The sequence below is a fragment of the Chelonus insularis genome, unplaced genomic scaffold, assembly GCF_013357705.1.
Source record: "Chelonus insularis isolate UGA/USDA-ARS -01 unplaced genomic scaffold, ASM1335770v1 contig_3_pilon, whole genome shotgun sequence".
NCBI classification, from domain to species: Eukaryota; Metazoa; Arthropoda; class Insecta; order Hymenoptera; family Braconidae; genus Chelonus; species Chelonus insularis.
This window is the reverse complement of record NW_023276556.1, coordinates 2,805,501-2,824,126: the sequence shown is the minus strand read 5'-3', so window position 1 is coordinate 2,824,126 and position 18,626 is coordinate 2,805,501. Positions and strand designations below refer to the sequence as shown.

The 18,626-nt window shown below is 29.7% G+C and overlaps 1 protein-coding gene and 1 long non-coding RNA gene across 2 annotated transcripts; one reads left to right on the top strand and one right to left on the bottom strand.

Annotated features, from left to right (window-relative positions):
• Positions 1-51: 51 nt before the first annotated feature.
• LOC118068664 (ATP-binding cassette sub-family C member Sur-like) lies at positions 52-18,531 on the bottom strand. Its single transcript, XM_035086238.1, has 26 exons — positions 18,163-18,531; positions 17,747-18,007; positions 17,590-17,692; positions 17,215-17,442; positions 16,786-17,127; positions 16,452-16,655; positions 15,304-15,441; positions 15,062-15,224; positions 14,406-14,584; positions 14,184-14,318; positions 11,544-13,642; positions 10,687-10,858; positions 10,375-10,612; positions 9,539-9,958; positions 8,470-8,666; positions 8,205-8,330; positions 7,313-7,332; positions 4,629-4,785; positions 3,759-4,054; positions 3,480-3,622; positions 3,107-3,244; positions 2,479-2,902; positions 1,762-2,085; positions 1,358-1,696; positions 742-1,048; positions 52-660 (listed from the first exon to the last, which is right to left on the bottom strand). The coding sequence occupies exons 1-26, from the start codon at positions 18,387-18,389 to the stop codon at positions 565-567; spliced, it is 7,476 nt and encodes a 2,491-aa protein (XP_034942129.1). The 5' UTR covers positions 18,390-18,531; the 3' UTR covers positions 52-564.
• On the top strand, positions 5,069-8,862 carry LOC118068665 (uncharacterized). Its single transcript, XR_004690529.1, has 3 exons — positions 5,069-5,455; positions 6,320-6,515; positions 8,541-8,862. It is a non-coding gene; the product is annotated as an uncharacterized lncRNA (long non-coding RNA).
• Positions 18,532-18,626: the final 95 nt, after the last annotated feature.

The following is an 18,626-nucleotide window of genomic DNA, read 5'->3' as shown; positions in this document are numbered from 1 at the left end:
ATAATTTTAATTAATATCAGTGTTTAGTTAAAAGATCATTTATGAAACTTTTTCGGGAAATTAATTAAGTTTTAATTATAAAATAGCATAAATAAAATATAACATTTTTACATTGGTTTGTTGGTAACAGCATCTTTTTTTTATGACTTTATGACACGAGAGTCTGGATTGATTTATTTTAGATAGTAGTCAATAGCCAATAAAATAGAAAATTTGAACGTTAATCAAACTTTAGCTATTAGAACACTTGAAGAGATTTAAAAAATGAAAAAATATCTTATCCGTTTGTTATAAAATGACATTGTGGGGAACATTATTCTTATCTATAAAATGTTACGTTGAGATTATCTGTAATATAAAATGATTTTTCCATCAAATCGAAGGACAAGTTGTTATAATTTAATTGAAAATCCTCTTCTTCATCTACAAAATTCTTTTTTATGTATTATATATTATGGTGTTTTTTTTCGTTTATAATTAGTGATATCTTAGTACACATGTCAGTCAATTGTATGTAATTAATATCAGTTTATGACAGATTTTTATTTTCATTAATTACTTAAATTAAAAATCCATATCCCATCCAGAAAATTCATCAGGTGGCACTTCTCGTTCAGGTGGATATCTTTCAAAATTTCTAGTATCTGTTTGATTTCTTACCTAAAAATAAATATTTCATTATTAAATAAAAGAGATTAATAAATAACACTATAATAAAAAGGATAATAAATGAAAACTTACAGTAGGTACGATAGGTGCAGGAAGTGCAAGTCTTTGCAGCGCTTGCCAATTGAAATTCGTAAACCATTTGTGATCCCGGATATCTTGAATTCCATTTCTTTGATAACCAAGTCGTTCTGAAGGACTCAATCTCAATAGCTTTTTTATCAAGTGATTCGCATTTTTATTCACTATCGCTGGGATTCCAACCATCTCAATACCTTTCAAGATCTTGTTATAAGTAGTCATGTGATCTGAGCCTCTGAATGGGGGTTTACCAACTAGCAACTCATGTGTCAGGATTCCCAAGGCCCAATAATCTACCGCTCTATACGTAAAATACATTACGTTAGTGTTAAAATAAATATTTACGATAGATGTATATTACGTAAAAATGTTCAAAAGATGAAGGAGATAACATCACGACTCAGTGTACTCCACTAAGAGTTTATACATTGAAATAGTGAATAATTTTGTCAGATTTTCTAGTTTATAATTGGACAGCAATTATAAAAGATAATAATCGAGATTTGCAAATTTTTTGATAGGGAATAACTTTTAAAATAAATGATACTTATTCAGAATGAAATAATAAGAATAACATGTATGTAATTTTGAAAGAATTAGAGTTAATTACCTATCGTGACCTTTATTAAGAATAATCTCTGGAGCAACATACTCAGGAGTTCCGGCAAATGTCCACGTCTTATCTGGACCTATTTTCTTACTAAAGCCAAAATCAACGAGTTTCAAGTATCCTCTAGAATCCAACATAAGATTTTCAGGCTTGAGATCTCGGTAAACAATATTAAGCGAATGAAGATGATCGAGTGCTTCAACTACACAGCCCACCATGAATTGAGCTGTTGTATCATCAAAATATCTTCTTTTTTGAAGAGTCGTCCAAACATCTCCACCAAGACATACTTCCATTAAGAAATAGACATATTTCGAGTCTTTATAGGTTTGGTAAAGTCTAGAGAGAAAATATTATTATTTTTTTTTAGCTGTGATGAGTTGAAGTAACATTTTTACACTTACTTGCAAATGAAAGGTGAATCACAGGCTTGCATGATACATTTTTCATTCAAGACATGTTCTTGTTGTTGCTGATCAACCATAGTCTTTTTCTTAAGTTTTTTCAATGCAAAACTTTTATCAGGATCTGCTCTTAGTGTAACTAATTCAACCCTACCAAATCCTCCAACTCCAAGTGTTCCTCTGCTTTCCAAATCATACAAAGTCACATCAGAGTATTCATTTGTCCATAGCTTTGGTGTCAATGATCTTTTCTGTTTTTCATACTCGGCTAACCAGTCTTTATTTCGAATCTCATCTAAGCCTCCAAGATAATTAAGGAATGATCTGTAAAGATAATATTTGAACAGTCAACGTTAAGATTGTCTGAGCAATTTATTCTTTTCATTATCACAAGTTTTTGAATTAAAATGAATTTTTACATCGAAATTTACTATTAAATCTTATAATTTTGAATTATAAATTTTTTTTTATAAAAAAATCATTACTTTCGGTAATAGCTATAATTTTCATTTGTATTAATATTTGTAATTTTTGGTTAATAAGAAAATTAAAACAATCTAAAAGAGAGAAATTGTTTTTCATGAAGAATAAATAAATCAGTATTTTTTTGGAAACAAAATAAATCTTGATTCTTTATATCTGATACTGCAATAAAAAAGACTTATTTATTGAATAGATGTAACAGATAAAACTGTCTACGATAAAAAATATACTTACGTTCCATCGAGAGTCAGACACTCTACTCCAGGTGCTAGAGCAATAGCATTAGCTTGTCTTCGATTATCTTCCTTATCATAAAGAGCTTTCTCTCCAAAATACTGGCCTTTTCCAAGTACTACTAACTCTTCTTCTCCTCCGTACTCAGTATCTTTAGTTATCCGTACATTCCCTCCACTTATAATGAAGAATTTATCACCTTTTTCTCCCTGCCGTAGAATTTTAGCCCCTGCAGGGAAAAATTCTACTCGAATCAGATCAGATATTTTTGCTAGAACATGCTCTTTGGGTTCTGGTAATTTTTGTAACACTGAAACTTTCCGTAAGAATCGTAAATTTCCTTCCAGACGATCCTGCGCACTTCTCATCATTACTGTCAGAAAAACTGATCTGTCTAGGACCCATACTTTTCCTCCTTTTTTTACTGAAATTTTATTTTATTTAATTATGGTTTTTTTTTTCTCGAATCAATGACAATCATCAATTTTATGGGAAAAATTATGAAATCACAATGTTAGTTATATTCTATTGCAATGTTATGTAAAGCATTTTCAACAACATTGAGAATCATTTTATTATCATTAGTAATTCTATTATTAGCTTGTTTTTCTATTTTTAAAATAATTACCACTAATTGATCTCAGCCTCTTTGTGTTATATAAAAGCGCAAGTTCTCCAAAAGCAACTCCCGGTCCAAAACTCCGTTGGAATTTACTGCCCTCATAAATGTCAAATTCTCCTTCCGCCGAAACGTAAAAATGAGAGCCTATAAAGTATGATAAATTATTGTTAACCAAAATAATATAAAGCAGTTGTCAATTAGTTCATTTCTTTTAATATTTCATGCATAAATAAAACATTGATAAGTGGTTTCGTTAAAAATTCAAAGACGATAAAAACAAATACAACACATAAACAATAATATAAATATAAAAAAATAAAATCTCTGATAAGAATGCATGCATATAATTATTCTACAATAATAAAAAAATGTATCTTACCTATATCTCCTTCATGAATGACCAGAGTATTTGGAGGTATCGCTTTTGGATACATTGCAGATACTAGAGCTTCAACTTGAGCTTCTTCAAGATTTCCCAAAAATTCATTTTCAAGTATAGCTCGTTTTATTTGTTTTCTTGATCTGTTGAATTTTGATATAATTATTATCATCTTTTTATCAATTACAAATAATCAATAGCTATTAATAAAGAAATCATTTATATCAGCAATCATTTTTTAAATATTTATTGGTCAAGCTATATTTGAAAAATATATACCTAGCATCCTTTTCATAGATTGGTGTTGGAGCAGAAGGTGGAGTTGGAGTTCGCCCTATAACTCCCCCTCTAGGAATCTTTAAACCTTGTTGAGATATATCTGACTCAATGGTATCTGATCTCATTAATCCTTGTTCAGGTTTTCGTCCATTTTTCTTTGATGTTGGAGTATAAACATTTAGTGGTCCCGAGCCATTTAAAGTAGCTGAACTTGAAAATTGTCTTATCATTCCATTGTCATCAAGATCGCCAGCGCGCTTATAGCTCATCGGAATTGGCTCCCTGCCGTCTCCATTCTAATAATTAATCGAAATGTTTTTAGCTTAATACTGGCCTCGCGTTTCAACAATTTTCGTTTATTTCTATTTTTAGTTATTTCAGTTAATTATTTCTCTGATATTTCAACATTGCTTTAAGTAACAATTAAGTATTAATATTGGTCCAAGTTATCAAATTTTTTATTTCTGAAAATTAGTTTATGGATAAAATAACTTTTTTTGAAAAATTATCATTTTTAAAAACAATGAAGAAATATTTAATATAAACAATTATGTTATCATCATTCTTCAAATATACACTAATTTTTTATATAACATTAGAATCATTTTTTTAACATATTTTTTTTTATGACAGAAACTTTCTAATATTCTTAATACCACAAACAATGGTTAATTTGGGTTCAATGTTTAATAGAGTAAGTTAAATAGAAAAATAAAAAACCTTATTTACTTTTTTAAAATTGTTTTTGTAAATTTATGTTTTAAACTAAAAATAAAAGTTTTTATAAAAAACTATTGATTTATTTTCTAAAATTCGTTGATTACTTTTCGGAAATAAATTAAATGATAATATGATAAAATATAAACTTACACTTATAATGCTAATTCCAGTGACGCTCGATGTTTCTTCATATCCTGGAACTGGAGAAAAGTTGATACTTCCCCTTTGTCCCAGGATACTTGCTCTAGGGAAGCACGAAAATCTCATCCTATCTTCCGACACCGATGCATCGCTGGAACTGAGTCTTCTCGCTTCTGCAATGAATAATGATGCAAAATTTATTTATTACTCCATACCTGATAAGCTATTTTAAAATTGAAAAATACTCAAGTATTAAAATATCATGTTTCATAGCATGATATTCAACATATAATACTCATCTAAAGAGATCTAAGATCTTTTCAATATTTTTACATCTACATTCACTGTAGCTTCTCTTTCTTTATCTCTCTGTGAAAATCAAACAATAGTTAACCCTTTGCTAGGCTAATTGCAGCAATAAAGTCGCGTGATGCAATGACTCACTTGAATATAAATTAAGATACAAATTCTTAAGAATATTTTTATTTCTTCGATGACTGTAAATTTTTCAATGCATTGTTTACAAGTTCATTGATTGTTCCTATGGGAATTGTTAACTGGTTGATGGGTATCACATAATAAACCCTGGGCTATTTCAACTGGACTAGATATCAAGAACATGATAATGATATTTGATCAGTCTCACAGGTAGACAAGAGTTTAAATAAAAATTTTTGCGCTGTTGCTATTTTTAAAAATAACACTAAAGTTTTTTTTTCCACAGGAAGGTCATTATTATTCATCCGGAAATGGTCAATTAATAATAAATGTAAATAACTGTAAGCTTTAAGATTATTTTGTTATTCAGTGACACATCTGATAACTATTAATGATAAGTAAGTATTTAATATTTTTTTTGGGATTAAAAAGTTGAGTTTTTTTTTGTTGAATAATATAATTTAATGATAATTGTTTGATTTATTCGTCATTTATTTAAACATTAAAGTCAGTATCAGGATAAAATGATGGACATAATAATATTATTGTGTAATTCAATTTTTTTTAAAATCTAAAGTATTTCAATGAATTATTATTTCTAACTTTTATTGTATTAAATCAATTGAAATTACTATAAATTACTCCAATTCATAAATAATAACATTTCTATCATTACCAGGAATGCCTGCTAATTATTCAATAAAAAAATAACTCTGTTTAAATTTATACAAATTATTTATATAATAAATATATTCATTAACAGATGAATTTTATTTTTTTGTCTATAAAAATGGTGCTCTAATGTACATGATAATTTCAAGTTTTAGAGTGTTTTATCAAAAGACAAATAACATTAAAATTAACTTGAAATTATTGTTACGCGTATACGAGATAAAATAGAAGAAAAATATTTTCTAAACTATTGCAAGAGTCAACATTATCAAAAGAATGCAGTCACTCTTATCAAAATGATAATCATTGGTTTGTTTCCGCAGGTCGATTATGATCGAGAAAAAAAACATTGTTTTATAGCAAAAGAAGAACAAAAAGTTCAAGGCAAAATATGAGTCATTCAATGAAATAAATAGGTCCATTATTGAATTAGTTTTTGAATAAAAAAAAAATGTGTCAAAAAATTAATTACTATAGAAGAGCAAACAATAATGTATAAGAAATATTAATTGATAGATTAATTGAATTAAACCAAGGTGATGATTGAATATTTGTTGACTCACTCTTGATAACGGTTTCCACTTTTCCAGACTCTCTTGGAGATCGTGAGCAGTAAGATGTTACGACTAATTCATACGAATCGGTCGACTGACGACGTTTATCCCACAAAAGAAACTGGAATCTTATCGTCTGGTGTATTATATATGATAACATACGCAACTGAACCAGTGTCGATGGGTATGTGCGGTGCTTATCTTTAAGGTTGACAACGAATCGTGTATTTAGGTAAATTTAATTCACCCTATTTTATTTTTATTTCATCATAATTTGTTTTAAATATTTGTTCATGTATTTTTACTATCACTTTGATAAACATAAAAGCAATTACTGGACAATTTACCAAGAAATGTCTATACACAATAATAAATAATATTTTTTTCTTACCTATTTTTTTATCTAAATAATTATTTTCTTTCAATCTTTGATGAAATTAAATTAGATATATAATCTTAAAGAAATTTAAATGGTATAAAAAGCCAGTTTTGTAAGTTGTTCAAAAAATTATTCAATCTGCACTAGGCAAAATTTTATAAAAAATTTTTATCGACATATTTTCATAAATTAAAAGCATGATAACATTATGTTAACAAGTATAATGAATTATTTATTTTTATTTTCTTAGATTAAGAAAATCATGTTAACGATTTTTTAACGACTATTTTTTTTTTTCTTCATTTAATAAATCAATTTTTATTCAAAGTATATTTTTTAATCTAAACATTCTAAAATATAATAAAATGAAGGAAAGAGAAAAAAGATAGTGAGCAATGAATAATAAAAAAAAATTTTGAAAGAAATTCAACCTAAATCCGGAATTAAATAATGAACACAGCTGAGTCAATTGATAAATTTTTGTGAACGCCTGCAGTACATAACACCTTCATATTTTGTTACCATATGAAAGCATCTGTTTTAACTTCTGATTAAATATTTCATTTCTTTCGAATGCCATTAATAGATTACACAGTTTTTCGTGTTGCAGAAGAATTTAGTTTAATGTAGACAAATAATAATTTATCAACGACATTGAGTAATCGAATGTCTTGAAATCTGATGCGTGAAGAAAATTCTTTACGTATTCAAATAAAATTGAATAATAAAAAAAAATAGAATGGTTACTTCCTGATCGTAATTTAATTTTTTTAAGTACTCACCTCGACTAGTGACACATCTGTCAGCTTATATAACACAATTCTTGGAATCCTGATCGATATTTTATTAACAATATAACATAAAAAAAAACTATCTGGCCAATAACAGTAATAATAATTATTTATTGTTAATATGATTTAGAAAAAAACATTTACATTGATAACTAATAATTAATTGATATTTTATATCAATAATTTATAGCAATATAATTTTTATGTTAATTTATATTACTGAAGTGATTATAGGTAGACTTTTCAGAAGCCAATGAAGAAAGCTGTTATCGCTTCACCGGTCGTTCAAGTACTAACGTAAAACCGATCGCATGGTCACACAGGTTAGCGATAGCGTTCCACTCTTTTGTTAATTATTATCGTTTCTCACCTCTTGTATATACGCACAAGAGCTAAAAGAATTATTCCCGTTTATGTGTATCACATTGTCTCATTTTATTTCGCAACAAGTCACGCGCTGTGACATTAACCACAAATGTTATTTATTACAACCGATCTCTAGGATACATTCTCTGGAATTTTACGTATTATTTTATTAATGAATTTGTTTTTTCTACGGAATATTTATTTTTATTTACAAGACAATTGTTAGCAAAATTATTTATTTATTAAATATTTATAACAAATGTATTTTTTTTCTCAATTAAAAACCTTATCATTTGTTTGTTTTTTTTTTATAATAATTTAATTTTTTTTTTTAAATCATTTTTAAAATTCAGTCATATTCAGGATTATTAGTTAGTTCAGATGCTTTCAACATTTCAGCAAAAAATCCTAAAGGACGTTGAGATAATTCATGAGGTGATCCTTCTTCTATAATCTTCCCTTCGCTGAAAACGATGACTTTATCGCAATAAAGTAAAGATGCTACTCGGTGCTGTGAAAATAAAAATAATTAAATTAATGTATATTCATTGAGTAATCATCATCTTACCAGATAATCGTATAATTATCATGTAAAAATAAATTATAACATTAGTACAATTTAATTGTAATTATTTCATATTGATACTAACCGCAATTGTAATTACTGTTTTGTCTTTAAAAGTTGATGATACTTCTTTCAATAAATACTTTTCTGTTGAAGAATCCAAGGCACTAGTGGCTTCATCAAGAATTACAACTGCTGAATCTCGAAGTGTTGCTCGTGCCATGCTTAACAATTGCAGCTGGCCTGCAGAGAAGTTTTCCCCACCTTCTCGCACCTCCAGATCTAATTGAGTCATCAAGAGTAATTAATCTTAGTTTTTTTATCGATTACAATAATACGACTGAGGTATTAACATTTGAATTGTAATAGAATATTGTTAAAGATTGCTTTTATTGTTTTTTATAATAATTCTGATTATAAATTTTTTTAATAACAATAAAAATGTAATAAGAAAAGAAGAGATCTAATAATTGGTGATATTGATAGCATAATAATCACTTCGTTAATTTTATAACAGATTAATTCTTGAAATGATTAATAAAATCATTGACTCATTTTTTGTGTAGATTCTATAGTTAAGATAAAGAAAAAGTTAATAATAAATTTTGTATTTTAATTAACTTTAATTTTCTGTTTGCTTTGTTTTGTAAATAAATTTTATCAATAATTTATAATAATAATAATAATGAAAAAAAAAGAATAAGCTTATCCGAGTGATTCACAACAAAAATTATTTATTTAATCATAGATTAATTGCTTGTAGTCATTAAGTCTTTTCTGTTGAATTTATGTTGAAGCTACTGTAAATTTCAATTAAAAAAAAATTGTTTTAGTCAACTATTCGTTTTGTAATTTTAATTATCAATGATCTTCAGACTATTATTTATGTGAAGTTCTATTGTATTCTTAAGATATTGGCATTTATTATTATTAATTCATTTCAACATAAATAATTTTTCATAAGATTGTGTTATCATTTTAATATGATGTAATATCTCAGAATAAATTCTGAACAAAATTTCTTAAAAGAACAACAATTCTGGCGAAAAAATTTAATTAAAAAAATCGGATAAGTCATTTACTTAATCATCTTTTTTTTTTAGAAAACAGATGAATTATCTTCATCTTTCTAAAAAATGTATGGTTTAACTCACCAAGACCTTCCGGGTGTGAAGAAATCACATCTTTCATTTGTGTAAGCTTTAGTGCAGTCCAAAGTTCATCATCAGTATGCTCAGCTAAAGGATCAAGATTTTCTCGAATTGTACCACTGAACATGATGACATCTTGAGGAATAGCTGAGAGCCTTGAACGTAAACTTAACAGTGACACTCTTTTCAAATCTATTCCATCAATTAAAATTCGTCCTTGAGATACTTCTAATAACTGAAAGAGAGCCATAACTGTTGATGACTTTCCGCTAGCAGTTCTACCACAAATTCCCAGCTTTTGCCCAGCGGGAATGCGTAGATTTAAATCTTTAACTACGGGTTCACAGTCTGGATGGTAGCGTAGGGATACATTCTCAAATATTATTTCTCCTTTTTCTGGCCAAGTTTCTTCTGCTACATATCCTAAAAATAAAACATTTTTTTTTCTTTTTGGTAAAAAAATTCTACTTAACTATTAGAATTAATTATCATATACTAACTATTCAATTCAAGTAACTATAGATAAATGATTTTAAAAAATTTTTCATTTAAGTTTTTCTTTAAAAAATGTTTTTCCGAAAAAACAAACAGTATCAATTATAATGATTGGGTCATTAACTTTAATCATTAATAATGACTGACAGAAAATTTTTTCCTCAAGAAATAATATAAACTATTTCGAAGAAAAACTCAGTTGTAAAAAGTTTTATGTTTTTAGCTGATGCTCTTGAAAATGATGTTTATGATTAGAACATATCATTCAACAAAACGGTTATTAATTTAATTATCGAACATAAAACGAGTTGAACTAATGCAAAAAAATGTTAGTAATATATTACCATTCTCACGATAATTCTCCCGAGGCATTTCAGCATAAGATGTAAGCCTCGCAACACTTCCCATATACATTTCAATTTCTGAGACAAATTTAACGACCCAGTTAAGATAAATAGGAACAAGAAATGTATAATTCACCGCTAATCCAACTAACGCTGGTGTTACTCTTTCTGGATACAGCTCTGCTGAAAGCAAAGCTGCAAATATTGACGCAAAAACTACCACAGCACCCAGATAATCCTAAAAAAATATCACATGATAATCAAGAATAAATTCTCAGACTTCCAATTAACATAAAGGGATTGGGAACGTACCAAAGCTATTCCTAACCATCGGCTGCTGGTATTTAAAATAAGAAAAGCGTTTGTATTAGCATTTAAATATTCAATCATATCGTCCATGAACCTTTCTTGCTGTTTTGAAGCTCTTATAACTGGTAATCCAGTTAAAGTTTCTGAGAAATGAGCAGCAACTGGTCCTCGAGTGCTAAAAATTGAAAAGTTTAAATCATAGTTTTTAAAGCTGGATCATTTACATATTTTTTGCAGTAATAACAATTACTGTACGATACTTTTTATTTGTATGACCTCAAATTAGATAATTAAGATTTAATCTTTTAAATAATTAAAAAATTCTAAAATTGCAATGAATTGTTAATTTAAAAATGATATCAATATTTGAAATTGAACTAGTTTTTTGCTGATATTGTGCTAATGATTCATTTACAAATGATATCATTATCAGTTAAAAAAAATTAATAAACTTACAATTTTATACAGAATGATATTGACCATATTAACCACTTGCTCAAGTCACGTTCATTGATCAGATACCAGTCTTTATTTTCTAATCTAATGATTCATCAGTTCAGTATATGCAGATTGATTAAAAATAATCATTATTTGCATATGTCTACTAATTGGTTTTTCAATGAGTATGGTAAGATCTAATAAAATTTAAATAAAAAAAAAGTCTGAAAAAGAGTAGTTTTTTGTTCTTTATAATATAATTATATTCTCCTGAATCCTTTTTTTTTGTTTCTCTTTAATTCATGCAGTGTTAATATTCTCTTTACACGTGTGAAGAGATATCTAATGTAATTACAAAATCCGAAAATTTCTTCTGCTTGTTTTTATTAAACAATAATTGTTATTCGCTCTTTAATCCTTACCTTCCTTCAATTCTTTGAAGCTCTCGAGCGCTGATTCTGTAAAACCTTTGTAGAAAAAAATACGCCAAACAAGTTGGTATTGCAGCTGTTAAAAACCAAGGAGATATGATGACGTTCACAATGATAGCAGAGCCACAAAGAAGAATAAACGATGTTAATCGTTGGAACGATGTAGACAGTTTTTTATCAATAACGCCCATATCAGCACTGAACCGATTCAGAACCCTACCCACGGGTGTTTGCTCAAAAAAAATTAAAGGAGCTCGAAGGATTGATGCAATAGCTCCCTGATGAATATTTTTACGCGCACTAGTACCAGCCCATTGTCCTGCAGCACTATTTAAGGCTGCTAAAAATATAGAGAAGATAGAAAGAATAATATATATTCTAAAATAAAAAACAGTTTTTTCTTGATTATTTAATTGATGACTTCCGAGATTGGTCCACTGACTAAGCCATAAATCGGTAAATACTCGTAAAGCTTGGCATCCAAGAGCTGCTACAAGATAAATAAGACCTGGAGTAAAGCCTCCTGCTTTAAGATAATCCATCCAGACTGCAGCAGTCACTAATCCGCTTGCATCTTCATCAGGATCTGATACTTGTGAATCTTGACACTCAGTGCACTTATCTTCATCAAAATCTTCAGTAATGCCCGACTCTGTGGATAGAAGTCTCTTTATTGGATGATGTTCCCACTCTTGAGGACTTGTTTTATTTGAAGAAGAAGACATCAACCTCTTCAAGACCTTCCTTTCCTTATTTGCCGTTTCATCCGAGGCTAGATTAATAATTTTACTAGAAAAAAATTGCTTCAAGACATTAGTATTCTGTCCACTATCCAAAGTATGATGTCTCTTTCTAGGGGCGATGTAGTGAGTTTCTAGAATCGTTGGGGTAGAACTTTGACGGAGAACAGGAGGTGGATGTTTTGGAGGTTGAAGACTGGTTGCTCTTGCAGCAACTCGATGCTTCTTGTGTCTTTTCCTGACAACTCCCCACTCATCAACAGCAACTGGGAGGTCTGTAAGGTCATGTGCGAGATATCTAGACCCAGACATCATTGATTTTCGTAGCCGAAGGGGTACGAACGTTGGTGGAGACACGTGGGCGTCCGCATCTGTGATCCAGGAGCCGTCACTGGCATGTCTGTGCTTCATGGAGATGCCAGCGATACGGGAAACAAGTCTTACCAAGGACCAACGTTCTTTAGCAGTTCTTGGACCTCCTGCAATGTCTAAACGTCGTCTTGCTGTTTCCTTCCATTCTTCTATCAACGCTGGATCAGTTAGTTCGATGCTCGTCAACGTTCCAACGGCTCGAATTCTACAGTCTTCAGTTACAATCACCTGGTGAGCTGCTCGCAATAATTCTAATCTATGTGTTACCATCACAACTGTTCGTCCTCGTCGTAATAACAGTTTTTGGATCGCTTGATCGAATATTTGTTGACCTACTGCTTGGTCTAAAGCCGAAAGAGGATCATCAAGGATTACAGTGTCAGCATCACTATAAACAGCTCTTGCTATTGCAATTCTTTGCTTCTGACCTCCACTTAAATTTATCCCTTTTTCTCCAATTCGCGTCATGTCTTTCCCAGGAAGAATATCAATATCTGGTTGAAGTGCACATGCTTTTAAAACACATCGGTATCTAATGCGATTGTAAGTAGAACCGAAGATTATATTTTCACGCAAAGTCGTATTGAGAAGCCAAGGCTTTTGTGATACATATGCTACTTGGCTATCCTTGGCCCATTCGATTTTTCCTTGTAGTTTCAGCACTTCGCTCAACATTGCTGATATCAGGGAGGTCTTTCCACTCCCAGTCTTCCCGACTATCAGAGTCAACTTCCCACGAGGAATAATAAGATCGTCGATTATTAAGTGAGCGTCGTCAGAGCCCAAGGAGAAAACTCCAGTGATATGGAGGAGCGCTGGTTTCATTGATGGTTCTGGGTCTTTTTCAAAGACTGTATCTGATGAGGAACTTGTATCGTATGTTCCTAGAATATGTAGACCTCGAAGATCTTCATCATCTTCATTGATATTTCCTAGAGTTCCGAAGGTGGGGATTTTTACCGAAGTTCTTTCCTCAATCTGTAATAAATTCAATCAATAAATTGAAAAAAAAAATTAAGTTCATTTTCATTTATGTTAATTAGTTGTTTTCAATTGAATAAGATAGAATAAAGTTATTTGAATTTATTCTAATCATTCGGTATGATTTAATGCAATGTATTTAAGTTGTCAGTAATAAATGAATCATTTCTTCCTAGCAAGAATCAATCCTTTAATTACATGAATTGCACAAATTTATTGCTATCATGCTTATGATTATGTATGAAAGAATTTACTTTCATATACTTTCTTTCTAATATTGAACTTTCAGTCAGTTATATAAGAATGTGTAAAGTTGATAATTGCCTAGAATAGCTTTTCTGAGTTTATAATTGGATAAATAGTGAATGGTAATTTTTCAGGTTTCAATAATATAATATAAAATTAAAAAAAAAAGTCTTATTTGATAGTAAGAGCATGAAAGATATCTGATAGATAATTATTAAAAAAGAAAGAAATCAAATTGATTTTTAAATTAAAATGTCTTCTGAGTTAATTAATTAATTAATAAAAAGATTACATGGCTTTCACAGATAGAAATCTCTGACGTTCGATGCTCATCATTCTCATCAATTCGTCGATTTACTCTTGGATCTGGAAGTACATTGATTACTTCTGGCAGTGATAAGAAGTCTTCCAGTCTTTTAGTAGAAATCTGATAAACAATAAGAAATAATTCATTGAAAAACAACAAAGAATAAATCTTGTAGAAAGTTGACGTGAGAATAATTTAAATACTTACTCTAGCATTCAAGATGATTGGAATGATGACAGGAAAAATAAAAAGGGGAACTGTAAGTTGAGAGAAGAGGGCAAGACTCGCAAAAACGTTTCCAGCATCCAAATGAGTTTGCTCTACCCAAAAGTAGACACCGAAGGTGAAGAGAGTCATTAAAACAGAGGAGGCGTGGGTCAGAAATGCTAGAAATGATATAAATTTAATTTTAGAATATACATAAAGTACAATGTGATCATTTTGCTTGCTTAATATTTTTCAGATGTCATAAACATCTACATATTTATTTATCGTTAATTTTAATGAACATCAACATTCATTCATAATGTACAGTTGATTTAACTATCCTTATTTATGCGTGTAATATTTTTTTGAAATTATATTGCTCAATTGATTATTAAAAAATGGAAAGTTTCATTCAAAATTAAATTGGCCATTTGTTAAGTTTAAAGATCTTCCAGCCAAAAAGATAGACTAAGAAATCATTCAAAGAAATATTTGATGATTTATTTAGATTGTTGAAAGGTCCTTAGATTTAATCAAGACCTTACAAAATCAGTGGTGGATTTATTTCATCACTTAAATAACAAGAAGAAATTTATTCATGTTGCTAATATTTTTTTTTTTTTATTAATTTGATGTAGAGTGAAAATTTGAAGTACTTATAAGTCCCCAGTAGATCGAGTCCTTATTAAGCAGACTGAGTTCTTCTTCACGAGTTCTTTGGATTTTTTTTTCGAAGACCACTTCCCACGCTCGCAGCTTGACTAGTCTCATGCCTTGAAGAATTTCATTTAAGAGCTTCAGTCTCGCGTCACTTCGCTCCTGATATCCAATTTATTTTCATTAATTATTAACTAAGCAATAATTTGTTAATGAGGAAAAGATATACAGGCATATTTACCGCTATTGATTTTAAATTATCTGACATCTTTTTCCCAAGAAATAATTGCAATGGTGTTACAATTAATATGCAACAAACTGCACCAATTATCGCACTAATTCCCAGCTTCATATACAGTAGAAAAATTATTGCTATGATCTAAAAGATTATTTCACCAATTTAGATTGATAAAAAGTATTTAATAGCTTCTAGGGAATTAATATCATCAACATTGTCTAATTGAAGTGATATTTTTAATTAAAAACATAAATTTAAATATATTAAGTGATATATTTCATATTTATGAGCTATTAAATAATATTATAGCTTTTTAAAAAAAATTATATTTTAACATAAACAATTAATTTAAAAATCTTTTTTCATCCAAAGAAATCGATTAACTAACAATTAATCAGTTTATAAAGAACTTGAAAAAATATTATTCAATAATTTTTTTGAAATAAAATATTTTCAAGTGTCTTAATTGAACAAATTTTACTAATGAGTTTCTCTAATATATTTTTTTTTAATTTAATATTTTACATAGGCTAGTTAATTGACCTTAATAAATTAGTTTAACTAGTGAGCTTATTTGGTTCAATTAAAATATTTCTTCTTTTGAATATTAAAATATTTTGAAAATATACTTTATCACTTCACGAGTTGTCCTAAATGACATGTTGAAAATTTTATCAAAATTTCAAAGAAGTTTGTAATTTATTTTTAGTTGTCCAGAGTCTTCAAAATGATCATTAAACATATTTCAAACTCACTAGAGTGCGAAAAATAATTTTTCACTGTTCGATAAGCTTGTCAAGTTACATAAAATAATTTTTAAATCCTTGTCAAGTTACTTAAAGCACATGAAAATAATTAAAATATTTTTTAAGGTTGTCAATTAAATACACCAAGCAAAGAGAACATGATTAAATCTTGTTCTAAACTGTAATTGGTATTGTCTAAAACATGAATTATCCACTTGTGAACATTACTCATTATTATAATTACATCATCCATTGCCAATCCTGTGAGATTAAATTTTACAGTTCAATTCAGTTACAGAACATTTCATGTTTTCTTTTCTTTTAATCCATAAGATAATATTTCAAAGTCTGGTAATTTGATCAGTGTGGAGAAGAAGTTTTTGACAATTTGTCATATAATTTTACCTTGAGAGGAATTGCCCAAGTGTAATGACCAATCCAGAAGAAGCTCATGACATTGTATGCATCTTCAGCCATTAAATTTGTGAGTGTTCCAATGTCTGCTACATGAGACCGGTGATTATCTTTATCATTTTCTTTTCCAGAAGTTTCTTCCTCTTCGATAATAGTCCAGGAATATAAACGTAGTGATTTATGATAGATTAAAGCCTAGAGATAATCCCAAAAAAATTACTTTCATAAATAAATCTATTTATTTTATATACTTTATCTTATTTATAATTAAGTTTTTATTCGATTTGATTTTTAATTTTTTAGTTATTTCTGGTTTTTTTCATACTTGCAAGGCAGTTCTTAGTCGAATGCCCTCGACATTAAGAAAGTGTGTTGATGCTTGACTTAATGTGCTTTGTAATATAACAGCTAGAAATACGAGAAGACCAAGAAAATAACCATTTTCCAATAACTCTTGAAGGGTTATATAATTTTTAAATTTCTTTTCTCCACTTTCAGTTGAATTTTGCATAACTTCTACATAATTAACAATTTTCGAAATGGCTAACGGTCCAATAAGTGTTGTAGCATCACCAAAGAACTTGAGAATTCCACCAACAAGGAAAGCAGGCCATACTTGTTTCCAGTAGCAGGACCAAAGTGATGGTTTGTCATCTAAATGTGCGTACTAAAGTTAAAGAAAATAAAAAGGTGAGTGTTAACTAAATAACTCAAGTATGAAGAAAGATTTAAGTGGACAAAAAGATCATTTTACTCTTTGTTCTTCATAAATTTTTTTAAATTTTTCAAATTGAATGATGGTTGACTCTTCTTCAGGTAATTCTCCGAGGTCATTAAAGTCAAGTGGTGCGCGGTAGCCGCGACAAAGCAGATCAACAACCCAATGAAATGTCAGTTTGCTTAGTAAGACCGAGCAAGCGTGTCTGTAAGACACACGAGTATTTCCGGATGCTTGAACGTCGTAACGCTTGCTCCTCTCCATCTGCAAAAAGTCTAAAGCTGATTTATCTTGGCAACATAAACCTACCCACAAGGTCTAGTTTATTATTTCATTGAAGAAGTGATCCAAATGTTCCCTGGAACATTTCAATCACCAAGAATTTCTTTTTAAATTTTTTTCATAACTTACAAGACGATAAAGAGCATAAGAGTCAACGAGAGCAAGTAATCCACATAAGAGACTTGTTCCAATCGTGCTAATCATCCGCACGTGCCTGATAGTCAAGTCGAATCTAAAATTAAATCACTTGAGAATAAGAAGTCAGATAATATTATGATCTATATACCTGATCAAGTGGAATAATCGCCACAGTCTTGCTACTGCGATAGTTATAAAAGCACCACCAGACACTGCTAACCCTAGGCCATCTCTCATTTCAGTTTCACGATGTAAAATCCAACAAAAAATAACAGCGAGCAAGGAAATTGATTGTGAAACAGGCGCTTGATCTATTAAAGCCTCTGAAAACTCTAGAAGTAGCACGAGAAGAAGAAGAATGCAGAGAACACTGCGGAGATTGTGGCAGGGAAGTAAATTTGTCGTACACCTGGAAAAATATATTTCATGTAAGACAACGGGCTCTCAGTTGTTGTGCTCTCGTGCTTCAATTCAAATGCCCGCTGTTCTGTTCTGACTCACACGCTCAAGAGAGCGAGGAAATCCCCGCTGAGATCAATCGATGATGTGAGATCTCCAACTTACATTCTTTGGTCAGTGAATTTATACTTCACGATGATACATAGAGCAGCTATTAAGGCAAGAATAACTACTGCAAGATTAACAACTTCAACAAAACAATCGAATCTTGATGATGCACTACTTGTCATTTTGATCGTAGTCCCATTGTCGGTATCCCATGTCCATACTAAATGCCAACCGGAAGTGGGCAGCAGCCGCAGAAATGCAGTCTTCTTACACAAACCCATCATCACAAAGCCTCACTCTTGTTGTGTCTCTAACTGCCTTTAAGACACGCGTGTTGGTAGTGGTGAACAAATAAATCGTTTCTTCTAAGGCATCCGTAAATATGACACAAAATTATAATCTCTTTGACATTTGTTCATAAATCTAATTGAGTTTACGTGAATAAACATGACGTTAGTGTTACTATACACTTATTGAATGTTGCCAAAATAGATTTTGCGTCTGATAGTTTTTGCACTGAG